The 18,807-nt window shown below is 40.2% G+C and overlaps 1 protein-coding gene across 1 annotated transcript in view; it reads left to right on the top strand.

Moving 5' to 3' along the window:
- Window positions 1–18,807, top strand: part of SDK1 (sidekick cell adhesion molecule 1) — a 246,586-nt gene that overhangs the window by 115,157 nt on the left and 112,622 nt on the right. The window contains exons 18-20 of the mRNA XM_038762450.1: window positions 8,743–8,858; window positions 9,526–9,715; window positions 13,273–13,371. Coding sequence (XP_038618378.1) covers window positions 8,743–8,858; window positions 9,526–9,715; window positions 13,273–13,371 — 405 coding nt within the window. The remainder of the gene's footprint in view (window positions 1–8,742; window positions 8,859–9,525; window positions 9,716–13,272; window positions 13,372–18,807) is intronic.

Genomic DNA, 18,807 nt, shown 5'->3' with positions numbered 1-18,807 from the left:
CATGGAGCAGTGGATAGAGTACAGGCCTGGGAGTCAGAAGGTCATGGGTTCTAATCCTGGCTCCACCACTTGTCTGCTGTGTGACCTTGGGCAAGTCACTTAGCTTCTCTGGACCTCAGTAATCTCATCTGTAAAATGGGGATTGAGAGTGTGAGCCCCACATGGGACTGGGTCTGTGTACAACCTGATTTCCTCATATCCATCCCAGTGCTTAGTACAGTGCCTGGCATATAGTAAGCACTTACCAAATACCGTTATTAATATTATTATATTCTCCTTCTATCCTTCTTTGCTCCTTATAATGTTCACACTTTAATAATTTTTACTATGCAAATATTTAAAACTATTAAAAAATCACTGTCAGCTTGTGGGGAAATGTCATGTGTGTCTTTCTAGGGATTTGATAAATTAGGGCCCCAGTTTTTTTGTTGTTGTTGTTTTTCTTTTTCTTTTCCTTTCTTTTTTTTTAATAAAAGAACATGATGGCATAGGATGCATGCTCTTTTCAGAGGTACCAAGATGGACAGGTGGGGTGGCCACACCTTCTAGGAAACTGTCCATGGTAAATTGGAGAAGTGACAAAAAAACAGTAGAATAAACTTCAGTAGGAAAAGCTTAGGTACTTATGGAGGAGAAATTACACCAATCCAATTGTAGCCAAATGACAGCACAGGCCTTATGGTGAAGGGATCTAGGATTTAGAGAAGATTAGTAGCTGTGAAGGGCCAGGTCTGCACAATGAAGAAAGAGTACTTTTTGAAGATTATTCTATTTTACTTGATTCTTTTTCCATTGTCATTCAAGCAAGACGAGCACGAGCCATCCTTCCCATATCCAAGCTTGGCTGCAGAACCCTGACACCAGTTTATCCGTCTGATTCACAAAGGGCCTTTCAGATCTTTCCAACCCACATACTGTTCTTTCGCACCTGCTGCTGCTCCATATATCCCTAAGGCAGCCCTTTGATGATGGGAAGGTAGGGACTCACCCCAGTTCTCCCCAAGGCAAATTGCCTGGTTAACATATTACAAGGATATACTCTCATGGTCAAAATACCATTTCCACAAATTCAGCCTAACAATTTTCCATTCTGTAGTACAGGGATATCCTAGGACGGGCATGACTCAGAGGCTCATGCCCCACGAAGTGATGTCAGCAATATTATGCTGTCAAAAAAGCGAGCACAAAATCCAAAAGCATAAATGCAAATATAGGAAGCGTGAAGTGATCCTTTGGTCATTCATTCATTAAGTCATTCATTCAGTCGTATTTATTGAGCACTTACTGTGTGCAGAGCACTGTATTAAGCGCTTGGGAGTACAAGTCGGCAACATATAGAGACCATCCCTATCCAACAACGGGCTCACAGTCTAGAAGGGGGAGACAGACAACAAAACAAAACATGTAGACAGGTGTCAGAACCATCAGAATAAATGGAATTATAGCTATATGCACATCATTAACAAAATAAATAGAGTAGTAAATATGTACAAGTAAAATAAATAGAGTAATAAATCTGAACAAATATATACAAGTGCTGTGGAGAGGGGAAGGAGGTAAGGCTGGAGGGGGATGGGAAGGAGGAGAGGGAAAAGGGGTCCCTATTAAGCCCTATTATTGCTAGAGTGGTATTTGGTATTTGTTAAGTATTTACTATGTGCCAGGCACTGTACTACGTAGTGAGGTAGATACAAGAAAATTGGATTGGACAAAGTCCCTGTCCCACATAGGGCTCAGTCTTAATCCCCATTTTACTGATGAGGTGACTGAGGCATGGAAAAGGGAAGTGACTTGCCCAAGATCACACAGCAGACAAGTGGCAGAGCCAAGGAGTAGCACCCAGGTCCTCTGACTGTCAGGCCCATGCTCCTTCCACTAGGTCACATCATTCCAAATTTGAAATTCGAAATCGTTAGAGACTTCGACCACTTCCAGTCTCCGTAATTAATAAGCAGTGTAGAGTACTTAGGGCTTTTAGCCACAAAGATGATTAGGGAGTTACAAATAAGACATAAGAGAAAAGGAGAAAGACATTAGATTAACCTGAAAAAAAGACAATTTAGAACAGTCTTCAAGTTCATTAATGTGAGTAGCATTCATTGAGCACCTACTGGATTCAGAGCATAATACTAGACAAGTGGGGAATAATAATAATGATGGTATTTAAGTGCTTACTATGTGTGAAGCACTGTTCTAAGTGCTGGGGGGGATACAAGGTGATCAGGTTGTCCCATGTGGGGCTCACAGTCCTCATCCCCATTTTACAGATGAGGTAACTGAGGCACAGAGAAGTTAAGTGACTTGCCCAAAGTCACACAGCTGACAAGTGACAGAGCTGGGATTAGAACCCATGACCTCTGACTCCCCAGCCTGTGCTCTTTCCACTGAGCCATGCTGCTTCTACCCCTCTAGCTATGAGTAGGGAGAATGTCTATCAGCTCTGTTGTGCTTTCTCAAGCTCTTAGTACAGTGTTCTGCATGAAGTATAAACTTGATAAATACCATTGATTGACATCTTGTCTTATGCCTTTGCGTTGTTTCCAACCCATAGTGGCACCACAGACCCATCTCTCCCAGAACGCCCCTGTGCAATTCCTGAGTGCTGGGAGCTTGCAAGACACTGGAGAAAACACAAAGACATAAATTGATGAAAATATATTGCCGAAAGAGGTGGCAATGCAGTGGTTGCGTAGTCAGTATGAGCACGGAACTTATCAGATGATGATCTGTCCAGCACTCTGCTCCAAGCACATGTACTGCCATTTATATATCCTCAAGACACCACTCCTGAACTTGTATGTAGTCCAATGCTATTGTTTAGGTTCTTGAAGGCCTACAAAGCTGTTATGTTGTCCGACTTTGAACCTGGCTTTGAGACCTGGACTTATAATAAAAGACTCATCCGGAATCCATTAGGAGCCATACTCTACATCAAGTGACATAATGAGAAGCAGCATGGCATAGTGGATAGAGCACAGGCCAGGGAGTCTGAAGATCATAGGTTCTGGTCCTGGCTCCACCACTCGTCTGATGTCACTTCACTTCTCTCTGCCTCAGTTACCTCATTTGTAAAATGGGGATTGAGACTGTGAGATCCCACATGGGGCAGGGACTGTGTCCAACTTGATTTGCTTGTTGTAATGATAATAATAATAATAATAATATTGGTATTTGTTAAGTGCTTACTATGTGCCAAGCACTGTTCTAAGCACTGGGGGGATGCAAGGTAATCAAGGTTGTCCCACATGGGGCTTACAGTCTTAATCCCCATTTTACAGATGTGGAAACTGAGGCACAGAGAAGTTAAGTGACTTGCCCAAAGTCACACAGCTGACAAGTGGTGGAGTATATCCACTCCAGCACTCAGTGCAGTACCTGGCACATAGTAAGCGCTTAACAAATACCATCATTATTATTATATGACTGACAGTGAGGCTCACTCAAAAATGCAGTCAGCTGTGCAGCATTGAAGCAGATATCTCAGGAATACAGCCCTGCTGGGTGGAATATGTGAGTAGAATGGAAAACAGCATGTTACTCAAACAGCTGCTCTATGGGAAACTAAAAGAGAACATATGAAACCCTAAGGGGCCAGAAAAACATTTTAAAAACACGATAAGGCCTCTTCTCAAATAATATAATTTAGAAATGGATCAGTGGGAGACCACAGCAGAAATCAGGAGAGGGGTTGCTCTCCTGGAACAAAGGCTTTGTGAAGATCGGTATATAAGGTTCTTGTGGGCAGGGAACATGTCTACCAACTCTGTTGTATTGTACTCTCCCAAACACTAAGTACAGTGCTCTGCACACAGTAAGCACTCAGTAAATACCATTGATTGATTGACACAAGAAGGCAGAGTCAACATAAAAGAGGTATTCACAGATCCATTAGTACAGCTAGGTTCTATCTTTGTAAACAGTGTGGGAGGTATGCCATTCCTGCATCTGTGTTTATAGCCTCATTCACATACACGGAAAGCACCTCACCAGATGTCACTTTTGAAAATGAAGGCTAGTTATGTGTATGTTCTCAAGTGTCTAGTTCAGTGCTCTGCCTGCAGTAGGAGCTTACTAAATTCTGTTGTTGATGATGATGCTATTGATGAGGAAGACTTTAGAAATGAGGTTATAGCACAATGTTTTGTTCCTGTCTTATTGCAATACAGCATGTTTAAATTCAGGAATAGAGGGAGGTGGACTTTCCATGGAAAAATGCTCAGTTTGAGGATTGAAAAAGCTTCTATCGAGGCTGGAACTCAAACATAACTGTCCTTAGATAAAGCAATGAGGAGGTCAACCTATGAAAGAAGAGTGAGGAAAGGAGGTTACACAAGCTTATGGCTGTTAATCAGTATTTGAACAAGTGATTTCACCTTTCCAAGAACTCATCATTCTTTCTGACTGAGAAGTAGGGACCAATCTCGGTCTCAGTTGGAACACACTTGTCTGATATTATTACTTGTTTCAAAACCTCAGCTAAAAGAAGAGACGTAGAATTTGGCGGACATGAGTTATTTCAACCTGAAGTTGTTTTTGGCTGAGTTGTGTGAAGGAAACATTTTCACTCAAATGACTTAGTGAAGTTGTGATTATGATAACTGTCAAGCAAAATGTAAGCTCCTATAATAAAATGTTTAATTAAGAAGAGTTCCTTTCTAATTCTACAAAGTTTTCCAGGAAGCTGGAATACTAAAACTATTAACATGAAGAGACTTCTATAGAAGCTTTTGTGTACTTTCAATTTCATATTGTTTTGAGGCTTTGAAATACCAATATCCAGATCTAGTATTGTATGGGGACTATAAGTGCACTGCTCCCCAGTAATTTTACTGTCTCCAAGCAGAGCAGGAAAACTTTGATCCCATTGATGAACTGCTTGATTCAGTTTCCCATTTGACTAGAAATGTGATCTTTCTCCAGAGGAATTAATGAGATACTATCTCTAGAGCTGTATCTTTGGTGGTGCGACTGGGATGGCTGCCTAGCACAAACCCAAAGGTGTGGAAAAACTAGACAAGCATGAACTATCAATGCTCAGTAAAATTAATGTTAATAAAAAACTTTGAGGAGGGTGCAAGTTTTCTTTCTACCTCCAGGTAATTTGATGCCTCATTAGGGAATGTCTTTTATAATGTTATACTGTACTCTCCCAAGCTCTTAGTACAGCGCTCTGCCCACAGTAAGCATTCATAAAATATGAGTGATTGTAGTGTTGATCACAACAATCTTCACACAGAACATATTAATATTTTTAAGTATTTGATAGATCAATCAATTAATCAGTCAATCAGTGGTATTGAGCACTTACTGCATGCAGAACACTGTGCTAAGCACTTGGTGGAGTACAATAGAACAGAGTTGGGAGATAAGTTAGCTGGGCACAAGGAGCTTACAGTTTAGAGGAGGAAATAGACATTAATATAAATAAATAATTTATTACAAATATTAATGTAAATAAATAATTTATAATAAATATTAGTGTAAATAAATAATTTATAACCAATGATTGTCTTCAGCCATTATCAACCTCAGAGTTATCAGTTGAAAAACACTTATTGAATTCTCACTGTGTTTGGGGTCTGTAATAATACCCTAAACAGTTACGTAGTAGTAATTGAACTTGGTCTTCAAGGAGTTTAAAGACTTGTGGGACCCATTTAGTTCACTGCTGCATTAGTGATGCCCTGCATGTATCCTAGAGGCCTACCAGAATTAGTACCTCCATTCAAAGTTCCTAACATTACTTAGGGCCCATATAGAATCTGGCTGTATAAACAGGACAAGACTGCAGATGAAATTATCCCATCCCCATTAAGAAGTATTATTGGTACCGTTGACTATCACAACTAAGAGAAGGGGTAAAGGGAAGGAATTAAGACTGTGAGCCCCCCTGTGGGACAGGGACTGTATCCAACCTGATTTGCCTGCATCCACCCAAGCGCTTAGTACAGTACATGACCTATAGTAAGTGCTCAACCAATCCCATTATTTATTATTATTATTATGAAAGATATGCAAATGACAAACAGGAATATAGACGTTTATATGCAACCCACCAACCTAGCCTGCTTTCACTTAAGGCATTGCAAAGGGAGAGGGTGTCATTCATCCTCACTGGTACCAGCTGGAGCATGAGGCCCCTTTGTAAGACAAGTGGCCAGTGGCCAGGTGTACCAGTGCATCCTGAACTCAGGAAGAAGCAGGAACAGTTATGAGCTATGGGATCCAATGATCAGGAGAAGAAAGAGGTAACGTCTTGGTGGTATTTTGGAAAGCCCTTTGAAGGCAATGGGAAGTTGTACCACTCTACCCCGGAAGTATATATCCTCTTGACTTGGGCTTAGATCTTCCCCCAAAAGCTTGGCATGACTGGCGGGGATCTGAATAGGCTGTGGATAGGAGTAAATCAACCTTTAAAAAGGACTTCCCAACTAAGCCCTCATTTCCTCTTCTCCCACACCCTTCTATGTCACCCTTGCACTTAGATTTGCACTCTTCATTCACCCCACCTTCAGCCACACAGCACTTAAGTACATATCAGCTATTTATTGTACATTATTGCCTGACTCCCCCACTTCCCCTCCTTGTAGGCAGGGAATGTGTCTACCAACTCCATTATATTGTACTCTTCCAAGCTCTCAATACAGTGTTTTGCAAACAATAAGTGCTCAATAGATATGATTGATTGGCCAGGGGGTTATTACTATTATTATCAATAATAATAATAATTGTGGTACTTTTTAAGTGCTTACTTTGGGCCAAGCACTGTACTGAGTGCTGGGGAAGATACAAAGTACTTCAGACACAGTCCCTTCTCCACATGGGGCTCACAGTCCAAATAGGAAGGAGAACAGATAATTAATACCTACTTTAAAGATGACCCACAGAGAAGTTAAGTTACTTGCCCCAGTTCACATGGCAGACAAGTGGAGGAGCAGGGATGAAACCCGGTTCCTCTGACTCCCAGCCCATGCTCTTTTCACTAGGCCACACTGTGAGGAAGAGATGAGGACTTTTCAGTTATTATGATTTTCATCCTTTTATCCTCCTTTTCTCCCTCTATAGAAATGGTTGTTGTAAGAGTCAGTCTTCAGATCCTTAGATAAAGTTTTTGCTATCTATCTAAAGACATTCAAGGCTCCTGGAAATCTATTTTCCTTTAATATAATTAGGTTCTTGAGTGGAATGAGTCTAAAGGAAGATAAAAGCACTTCAGGAAAGCACACTGAAAAAATCAAATCATCACATGCACATTATTATATTAAACAGCTTTTCCTTATGTCCTAGCTGATAATAAGTTAACTTAGAAATGAATTGGGAATTTTGTTTAACCTGCCATGTCTTGTATTGTATCCCTGTCTTACCACCAGGGGCCTCAGGATCTGTAAACTTTGGGCATAGGGCTGGCACAAGCTTCTTAGGATCGTGGGCAAACTATTTTGAGATCTGACACTTACATATGGTTGGTAAGGGGAAGGGATGGTTGAGGAGCAGAACTTCTGAGGCATTAAGCACTTTAAGCACTTGATATCCCTTTAAGCACTTCACCTCATCCTCAGTCGCCCAGCACTTATGTACATATTCATAATTTATTGATATTAAAGTCTGTCTCCTCTTCTATACTGTAAGCTCTTTGTGGGCATGGAACATGTCTACCAACTCTGTTGTACTCTCCCAAACACTTAGTACGGTACTCAACACACAGTAAGCACTCAGTAGACACCATTGATTCTGATGATAATGATGATGATGAAAAAGAGAGAGGGAGGGGACCAAGAATTGTGACCCTTCAGTGTCTCTGGGGACCAATCATCTTTACTCACTCCTAAAACTGGCTTTGTGTGGAGCCAGCAATGAAGCTGGCCAGATGAAATTGGCCACAGTATCTTAACAATATAAAAGTCTCTCTTTTTCAGTATCTTTGCTTATAGTGTATCTGAAGAAAATCACATTTGTTGAGCATATCAATAATTTAGTGGCTCTTAAGACTAATAAGAGAGTCATTGGCTAATTCTGCTGTGAGCAGGGCTTGTCTCTATTGCCGTATTGTACTTTTCAAGCACTTAGTACAGTGCTTTGCACACCGGAAGTGCTCAATAAATACGACTGAGTGGATAAATCTTTTGTGGTTATTATTTCCTAACTTTGATTCCATAAAGCTGTGTTTGATTGAAAGAAAATAACCATATCTCTCATCTTGATGAAGTAGATTCATTTTTCCTGAACTTCCATCCCCTCTTCACCAGAGCAAAATACCCATCGGATAGCAAATGAAACAACATTCTGACCTACTATGACATTTTGGTATTTTGTTGCTGCTGGATTTCAGTATATATGATATCTAGGCAGATTTCCAGCTCTGACCTTTCCCCTGTACAGAATCCTTATGTATAGGAGCAGTTCTCTATGTATCAGGTCACTTGGGACCTCTCCCAAACTGAGGTTTTGTCTCTGACTCGAGGAGAAAGAGGTTTCAATTTCTAGTAAGGTAATAAACCAAGCCTAAGGAGATAGACTCGGGTGTTTTGCTGAACTCCTAAGATCTATGGATTTTTTTATACCCACCCTTGATATTGGGGAGATTAATATGTATGATATTCTAATCCAAATTCAGTCCTGCCTCTCATAAAGCACACAGGTGTGATTTGAATTCCAAGGTCAGTATTAGAGCTTGCAATCAGTAGAAAATATTGAACCATGTCCTAGTTTGCCAACATCTTAAGTGCTCTCTGATCCATGCAGTTCCTTCTGCCGCTCCTGAAAATGTGTCTGTTGAGGCTGTCAGCTCCACTCAGATACTGTTGACATGGGCTGCTGTTCCTGAACAAGACCAGAATGGACTCATCCTCGGTTATAAGGTAACAATTCAAGAGTCTTTTGTTTTGTCAAATGTTTCTTGGATTTTTCAGGTGGCTGTTAGTTCTGTGTTTGTAATGGGTGTCAGAGTTATTTTGCTGGGGAAGTTCTCCTCCTTTTACAGCATTGCCTTGTGCCCTGGAAACTGAAAGTACAGAAAGTCCTTCCAGAGAATTGTCCAAAAAAGTATGCCTTCACCCCTAAATTGCTAGCTGATGGGCTGGTTATCTTACCTCAATAAACCAGCTCAGAAGACTGTTTTAGATGAGCACATATTTTCCCGGGACATGGGCAGAGTGCAGAGGCATCATGCCTCTCTCAAGGGCCATGTCTTTCATTGTCCATCTCTGTGGCTGATTTTATACTCCCTGTCTGGGTTTCTGAGTTAAGAAACTTCTGTTCCTCCAATTAGAGCATAAGCAACTTATTTGCCCTCTGTGGACATAGTTTTAGAAGCAAGCAAAACTCTCAGGAAAGTGCACACATGCAAAATTGCACTCCCCAGAAAACATCATCTCCAGTGAGTTTGAGCCAAACCGTTACAATCCAGTTGTCCTGTAGGGGATGTACCACTAAGATTAATGCTTTGTTTGCCAGCTCTGCAGGTTGGAATTTACTTATAGCCATATTCTATCAAATGAACTGTTCTCCCATGTATTTATTCTGTAGATTCTGTACAAGGCAAGAGATTTGGACGCTGAACCCCAGACTTATGTGGTGAGGGGGAACCATACGCAGTCAGTTCTCTTGGCGGGATTGCGGAAATACGTGTTGTACGAGATCCAGGTTCTGGCATTCACCCGAATCGGAAATGGGGTCCCAAGTGCTCCTCCCATAACCGAGAGGACAAAGGATGATGGTGAGTGGCTGATGGCCTTCTTTTTGTCATTTCCCAAACTGTATTTTCAAATAAAAAACATGGATTTTTTTTACCATTTAAACTCAATTTTCCAACCAAATTTTTTCACTTAGCATTAGCTAAACAAAATAATCTTTCAGTGTCACAGTTTATAAACTCAATTTCAGCTAGAGTGAATTTTTATGACCTACTTATAAACCTATATAGAATTGCAGTCGTAACTCTGAGGTAGACTGCGGCAGTTGGAAGTGGTGAACTAGCAGGCTTTTGCTTGGCCCTGTGAAAGATGAAAAGTTTCTGTCTCTTCTGGCTCTTACAGAACTAGTGAATAAAAACGAGATATTGACCTGTGTGCCTCAATTCTTTTAGTCTTCTCTGTAGTTTACATTGTTTGCATGATAAGGAATAATTAGAATTTCCCATATACAATTTGATTGCTTACAGGGCTTTGCAACTCACCTCGTTCCGTTTGAAGAAGGCTTCAGAGCAAGCAAATTCTGGCGGTTCAGTTTTTGTGGAAGTTTTAAATTAGCAGAAGTAGACTTTTCTCCTTTGCAGACGCCAAACACGTAAAGGCTGGCTTCTTTACATTTTCATTATTAAGTAGAGATAATGAATATGTCAAGGGAGAAAAAATATTGATCCTAATAATGAAATTACCTTGGGTATAAAAAGCACCCAGTGGAAAAGAAATAACCATAGTTTTTCTTAAGTAACATTGTTAAAATAATTAAGTTACCCTCCAAACATGTTCAAACTGCTGTGTTAAAACCAAAAGAAAATAGATTTTGGTTTATTTCGAAGCTGCTCATCTTAGCAGGTTCCTCGTAAGGTACATGTTGGCAAGTGATACAAATTGTTCTATCTTCATCCTTATCCCATAAACATGTTTTGCCTCTTCTCAGTTCAATTTAATTAAAAATCCCAGCCTGAGGGATAATGCAGGTGGGATTTATGCTTCAGGACATTTGCAGGCCTTATCTTTGAATTAGTATAAACTTGTGAACTCAAGACAGATGACTCGACTGCCTGTTGCAGTTACAATATATATCAGTATGCCCCAGTTTATAGAGCACGGGCCTGGGAGTCAGAAGGACCTGGGTTCTAATCCTAGCTCTGCCGCTTGTCAGCTGTGTGACTTTGGGCAAGTAACTTCATTTCTCGCCGCCCTCCTCCCCACCCCCGGCTCTGCGGTTCTGGATACTCAGCATCCAGAGAAGCTGTGTGGCTCAGTGGAAAGAGCCCGGGCTTTGGAGTCAGAGGTCATGGGTTCAAATCCCGGCTCCGCCAACTGTCAGCTGTGTGAATTTGGGCAAGTCACGTCACTTCTCTGGGCCTCAGTTCCCTCATCTGTAAAATGGGGATTAAGACTGTGAGCCCCTGTGGGACAACCTGATCGCCTTGTAACCTCCCCAGCGCTTAGAACAGTGCTTTGCACATAGTAAGTGCTTAATAAATGCCATCATTATTATTATTATTATTATTTCTCTGTGCCTCCATTACCTCATCTGTCGAATGGGAATTAGAACTGTGAGTCCCATGTGGGACAGGGATGGTGTCCAACCCGATTTGCTCTTATCGACCCCAGCGCTTCGATAAGAAGTGATATGTGCTTAGCACATAAAAAGTGATTCACAAATACCATTATTATTACTGTTATTGTTATTATTAGTGTTTAAAATATACTTGTGTTAATGTGCTTGTGACATTATTGAGGTACTTATTGCGCTCAAATGAAGACATTCATTATGGAAATGCAAAGTCACAAAGATGGTCCTGAGTGTAAGTTGCCTTTAAGGTTAAAGGATGTAGTTCAGTGGTCATTAAATAGTGGAAACTGATGCTTTATCTAATCTAGTAACGTCCTATGCCTCATCTCTCCATGTGAAATGGGTTATTAAGTTGCCAAGAAGAAATTGGATGATGGAACCATTCTTTCACAGGTCACACATCCAGTTTGTCTAATCATTTCAGTAAATATATATTCACCAAGCAGTGAAATACTCTGGAGAGATTTGTAATTCAAATAACTGTTTCTTTGGGTTTTTTTGGTGTCCTCAAATCTCACAAAAAATCAAGGAAATGCCTCCATAAAACTAGCTTTTGTCCTGGGAAACTAAAAATCAAAGGTAATGCCAAAATGTATCCCAAATGTTTTGCTAAATTACTAGCTTGTCACTACTAGGAAAATGAAGTGATTCTTGAAATTTCCTTCCTTTCCCTGCCTTCTCTATGGTGGAACTGTTCACCCACAGAGACACTGCTTAAAGGCAGGGACCCAGGAGAGAGAAGGAACACGAGTGTTTCTTCATTAAAAACAGTTCATGCAAATGAAATTGCTTTGGTAAACTGTTAAAAAAAAACTGAACCATGCTTCTTTCTTTCTCCTGTCTTCTTTGCCAACTTGTCATCGCTGTCTTCATCACTTCATATCCAGCTCCAAGTCTTACTCTAGAAATCTCTTCATTCCAGTTCTCCTATAAAATAGCAATTCCTAGAGCAAGTTTCAACTGCACTTCACAGTTCTGAGGTTTAAAGGTGTCAGGAATCCTTTCATTGCAAATTAAAACCCCCAACTGTAGAACCGCCAAATCCTTACCTTCAGCCCTCCAAATGCCTTCTGCCACGTAGCATTCAGGAAGAAACTATTCCAATAATAATTGTTAAGTGCTTACCTTGTGCTTACTACATATCAATTATATTTTTAAAGTAATAAAATACTGTAACTGTAGTTTCATGCTCAACTAGCAATGTCAATATGTAGTAGCAATGAAATATTTTGAATTAGAACTTTTTGTGCACATATGTAACGGGCCTGGGAGTCAAAAGGACCTAGGTTGTAATCCCAGCTTCATCACATCGGCTGTGTGACCTTGGGCAAGTCACTTAACTTCTCTGGGCCTCAGTTACCTCATCTGTAAAATGGGGATTTAGAGTGTGAGCCCAGTGTAGGACAGGGACTGTGTCCAACCTGATTACCTTGTATCTACCCCAGTGCTTAGAACAGTGCTTGGCACACAATAAGCACTTAGTAAGTACCATAATCATTATTGATTATTATTGTTATTATGTAAAAACTTAATTTTCAAAGTGTTATCTGTCACACCTTATTCAGCACAAAGGCACCAGGGACAGATCATTTTGAATGTTAAATAAATCTGCCATTTTTCTAAATTGGTTTGCTATTATCTATGATCAATGTATCTGTCATTATCTAATCCTAAATTGAATGAGCTTTAAGGAGAAGAAAAGGGAGTTGTTTAAGCCAAAATAAACCCTGCAGCAGTATCTGGAGGTGAGAGACTACTTTAAGAAAACTGGCAATAAAATTCAGTTGTAGTATTATTATTATTTACTAGAAGAGCCTAATCACCTAGATGGTTGTATTTTGTATGTCAGTCAGGAAGATTCCAAGGCCAGTCAGGAATTACAAACAAGGACATGCACACGAAAAACCTGCTGCCCTGTTTCCATACAAAAGCCATTATTATTCTTATTATTCTTCTTATTATAAGCCTAGGATAGTTGATTCACTTTTTTCGGTTTGTCATCCACAGCCCCAGGTCCACCTGTGAGACTGGTGTTTCCTGAAGTTAAACTTACATCAGTGCGGATTGTTTGGCAGCCACCAGAGGAACCCAATGGAATAATTTTGGGTAAGGTCAAAGCAATAGGTAGATTTGTAGGCCAAAATGAATACGGGAATGGGAAGCAAGAAAACAGTTGGACCAGGTACATTTTGTAATTCTTCAATCAGAACTAGAAATTACATCTACATTCATTTTTTATTATAGAAAGGGTGACGTGAAGTTGTCTCCCGTAATGTGAGATTCTCACCCTCTGAGCTAGAATTGTTTTCTGCATCCCTCTGATTTCTTGTTGGCTAAGATGTCAGATTCCCCTGAAACTGTATTCACACTCTTCTAACCCCCATAGATTCCATTTCTTCCTCTCCCTCACATTCATTATTCTTTATGGTAGTATGTAATGAAATTGACTATACATTCAGATTTGAACTCAAGCAAATAATTTTGACTAGCTTTCAGTTCTTTTATATTGTGGGGATTACATTCTTGTTGAATTCCACAGTAAGGAAAACTCATGTTAGGATACACATGCCTCGATTGATGCCACCAACATGTGCACAGCCATTGTCTTCCAACCTTGTTCCATATCCTATCGAGGTAGATGTGTATTGTTGAGACTGTTCATCATTTTCTTACAGCATTGTGTCCAGAGTATTTAGCAAAAACACATACTGAGAAAAAAACAAGTATTTGATCAATAATCTTTCCACTCCTGATAAAGGATAAAGAATTGTTTTTGCTCTCTTGGTCTCAACAGCATCTAAGTGATTTGCTTTAAAAATTTTACTTGGGAGAATATTAACCATCAGCTTCAAAGGGATTAATTCACTGCGGCCTTTTTCGTCAGGTTAAAGTAGCTAAGTAGCTATTCCAATAGCACTTTGCCAAACTGTTCCTGGCCCCATTTTCTAAGATGGCTAATTATTTTAACTGAAAGTTTCTGTATTTAAAAGAAATAGTAGTACTACTAGAAATTCTATATAAGGAGAAAGACAATAGATTATTTTATTTCTGACTCTATTCCTTCACTTGGATTTGGATTCTAGAGCTGGGTTTTTTTTTTGTATGTCATTACCTCATTTCTTAGTTAGGCCTCATAAGTTTGGCTTACCTTTTTAAATGTCAAGATTTTTATTAGCAGTACAAATTAGGAGTTGTATAAACCACTGGTCTAGGTGTGCCCTAGCTGAGAGCTTTTAGCTAGTACAGATGAGCCTAGTAGCAATAGGGAAGTCATCTGATGTGATCTGAAGACAAAAGTGGTCACTCAGTGACCAGACATGTGGGATATTTGACCTATTTGTGGTCAGAAAAGGATGTTTTATTTTTTCAGTGTTTAGATAACACAGTCTAAGTTCCCAGCCAGGGCTGTTCCCTTAACCACAAGGTTGTCCCATTCTGCTCCTCCCAGAGTCCTGGGAGGAAAATTGTGGCTTAGTGAAAAGAGCATGAGCCTAGGAGTCAGAGGACTTCCCCAGCTCTGCCATTTGCCTGCTGTATGACAGTGGGCAAGTCACTTAACTTCTTTGTGCCTCAGTTTTCTCATCTGTATATTGGGGATCCAATACCTGTTCTCCCTCCTCCTTAGACTATGACCCTGTCTCGGACAGGGACATTTGTCCTACCTGATTATCCACTGCAGCACTTAGTAAGGGCTTAAAGTATCACAATTATTATTATCATTTTTATTATTATTGTCACGGGGCATTAGGTAATACACCTCCTCCAGAGACCTTCCCTGACTAAGCCCTCCTTTCCTCTTCTCCCATTCCTTCCTGCATCACCCTGACTTGCTCCCTTTTCTTATTCCCCCCCCAGCCCCACAGCACTTATGTACATATGTGTAATTTTATTTATTTATATTAATGTCTGTCTCCCAACCTAGACTGTAAGCTCATTGTAGGCAGGGAATATGCCTGCTTATTGTTATATTGTATGCTTCCAAGCACCTACTACAGAGCTGTCAGTACAGTAAGCACGCAATAAATACGATTGAATAATAATAATAATTGTGGCATTTGTTAAGTGCTTACTATGTGCCAGGCACTGTTCTAAGCACTGGAATAGATACAAGATAATCAGGTTAGACATAGCCCCTGTCCCATGTAGGGCTCACAGTCTTAATCCCCATAGTGGATAGAGCACAGACCTGAGTGTCATGAGGTCATGGGTTCTAATCCCAGCTCTGCCACATGTCTGCTCTGTGACCTTGAACAAGTCACTTCACTTCTCTCAGCCTCAATTACCTCATCTGTAAAATGGGGATTAAGACTGTGAGCCCCACGTGGGACAGGGAGCTGTGTCCAAGCCAATTACCTTTTATCTACCCCAGAGCTTAGTACAGTACCTGGCACACAGTAAGCACTTAATAAATAATATTAATATTATTATTATTATTATTATTATTATTATTATTATTATTATTATTTTACAGGTGAGGGAACTGAGCCACAGAAAAATGGAGACTTGGCTAACCAAGGTCATGTTGACTCCCTGGTCCATATTCTATCCACTAGGCACACTGCTTTTTTCTACAATTATGTAGAATTAAATCCATGAAAATATGCAGACAGGGTATTTTTTTCCATGAGATTTTACTCTTCTGCGTATGTCTTGATGTGTTTGCATGTCTGCCTGGAAAACAACTACTGCTCAAGCATTGGTGGGGGCTCTGAACTTTTCACTAAACTCCCCCCCCCCCCCCACCACCTCACCTAGACCTATAGACACTCTGAACATTAACAATGCCATAATGAATCGGACCAGAACCCAGCCCAACCCAGTAATTCATAACTGAAAGTAGCACTAATGGGTGAATGATGGAACACTGGTTGCCTTCTTTGATATCTATCTCTTAGGTATAGCTGTACTATAACCTAGAAACATCCTGGCCTAGTAGAAAAACCAAAGGTCCAGAGGTTGAGGTCTTGGGTTCTAATTTCAGCTCCTCCACTTGCCTATGTTACCTTGACAAGACACTTAACTTCTCTGTGCCTCAGTTTCTTCATCTGTAAAGGGAGATTGAATACCTGTTCTCCCTCCTACTTATACTGTGAGAACAATGAGGGATAGGGACTGTGTCCTCACTGATTATCTTTGGCAACTTCAGAGGTTAGTACATTGGTTGGCATATAGTAAGTGCTTAAAAATGCCACTTATTACTATTATCATAAATTGCCCAACATTTCTCTCAGTGAACTTGTGGTAGTCCCTAATATTCTCAACTTTTCTCTCTGCTGTGCATAACTTTCTAATGAGACAGTATAGGCCTCTGCTTGCACAAGTTTCTGGGGTAACAAATTCCACATCATTACCAAACAGTGTATGGCGGGTTAGGGGACTGGAAACCCTGAAATGCAGTATTAAATGGATCATGGGCTAACATGGTTGTTGGGCTGAGCTTGGAAGTGGAACTAGTGGCACAAAACTCCAGAAATATTGGTCCTGCCTGTAAGCATAACCCCATTTAATATTGGGCTTGCACTTACCATTCGATTTGTCCCAAAATTAATTTTCTCTAGGAAAATTATCTCTTAAAAAGCACATGATGGCCAGTGTCAGAAGCGTGTGAAAAATAAATGAATATATATTGATGTTAAGCCCTATTGAACCTATTTTATAAGAATGACATAGAAACATAATTGCAATAAACCTTCAGGAAGTGACCTGTCACCTTGCGATTATTGTAACTAGTGTACTAAACTAGAAAGAGTAGTGGAAATAGATGAGAACATTTCCAGTATAAGCAAGCCAACCATACTTTGGGGAGGTGAGAAAACAGATTTTTACAGTAGTAACTTTAGCTCCAAAGACCTTGAGTCAATGTTTTTGCTCTCATAGCATGGCCTTCTGAGGATGCAAACACCTTTGCAGCTAGTGGGGTTTTTTTATGATCTATAGCAAAACATGTTCTAGCATTTCAAAAAGAGATTAACAGCTGAAACACCAGCAGATGCCTAAAGGGAAAATTGCTTGCATATTTATTTGAGTATTTTACAATGGAGAAATTGTAGTATTTAAAGCCTTCCATTTGGGAATCTTATAGTAATCACCTTAGCTCAACCAACCACTCCCTCATTCCTATTCCATGTTCTCACTAGCACACTAGACAAACTCTTAAATGCTATTAAACTAAAGTGATGTATTACTATGGGCTTGTCATCTTCAAGCACATGAGTGTTCACTGGCTCTAAAAGCCATTTTCTGCACTCTGCCAGACCCTGGTTAGTATTCCCCATGGTATCTCCGTGCCTAACATTTACTTGAAGCTTATTACAAAAGTTTACACAAGAACCGTACGAGAATTTGAACCAAATTGAATGTAATCCTTGTTTGCAAATTCAGATTTTGATCCCATGTTTCATTTACATGCTCCCAGCCCTCAAATGGATGTTATACAATCAACAAATGGCACAAGTAACTGTGCTAGGTGGACTGCAACCTTTTAGTATGTTTATAGCCTTGGTGCATCGGAGCCAGGCCTTGGTTTTCTTGATGATGTAGGCAGCTGGTTTAGTATTCCCCCTGAACTGCAGTCCTTCTGCCTGTTGGCTTCTGGGAATCATGGTGTATTACAATAACCTAACACATTACTGACAATTGAAACTGTGATCTTTGGTTTATCCAGAAATCGCAAATGATATGAAATTGCTTGCAGTCATGCAAAACAAATTTTAAAAGAGAACTAAAGCAGTTAGAAATGAAGCTTTTACAAACAGAGCTTAACTTTCTAAGAAAGGCCATAGGTCTATTCAAATAGATAAGAAGAGAGGAGACAACCCAACAACCAGAAATGGTGGCTCGCTCATGCTCCCACTGTAATGTATTTTGTCCATAAATCACTCTTACGTGCTCTATTGTCTCAAATACTGCCTTCCTGTTTCCCTGTGCTCTTCCCGAAAAAAATTTGTATTTTGGTAACCTTATGGGTAACTTTTCTTTGGCCTCTTAATAGTAGGAATCATAGTAGTGGTGGTAGTAGTGGAGCTGACTTTTGGTTTGACGATGACCCTGATGATAGTGAAATTACATCCTTTAGTGGCCTCTTAACATTCTTACAGTGACACAGCAGACAAGTGGTGGAGACAGGAGTAGGACTCAGGTCCTTCTGACTCCCAGGCCTGTGCTCTATCCAGTAGGCAACACTGCTCCTTAAGGCAGGAAGGGATTGCGTGGGTGGCAGGTCAGCCGCCTTATCCCCAAATGGGCCAGCCACAGGATGCTGTACCCATAGACAGTGCAGAAGACCCTGTTCTTGGCTAAGTAGGAATGTGTGATACCCTCACTCCCCATACACCTCCTTCAAACTCAGCAGGCAGCCTTCACGATTATAAATTACTCAATCTCCCTCCGTTCAAAATATATTTTTTTCTGACTCCCTCTCAAATACCCTAAATGTAACATTCTTTTTTTTCACCAAAGTGTTTTCATTAATTTGCCTTTCCAAAGCTTCTGCTTTGTTCTTTCCAACTTGGATACTTGGGAATATCTCCTTTAGATTATAGT

The sequence above is a fragment of the Tachyglossus aculeatus genome, chromosome 21 (assembly GCF_015852505.1).
Source record: "Tachyglossus aculeatus isolate mTacAcu1 chromosome 21, mTacAcu1.pri, whole genome shotgun sequence".
Lineage (NCBI taxonomy): Eukaryota > Metazoa > Chordata > Mammalia > Monotremata > Tachyglossidae > Tachyglossus > Tachyglossus aculeatus.
The sequence above is the reverse complement of the archived record's forward strand: the minus strand, read 5'-3'. Positions and strand labels throughout refer to the sequence as shown.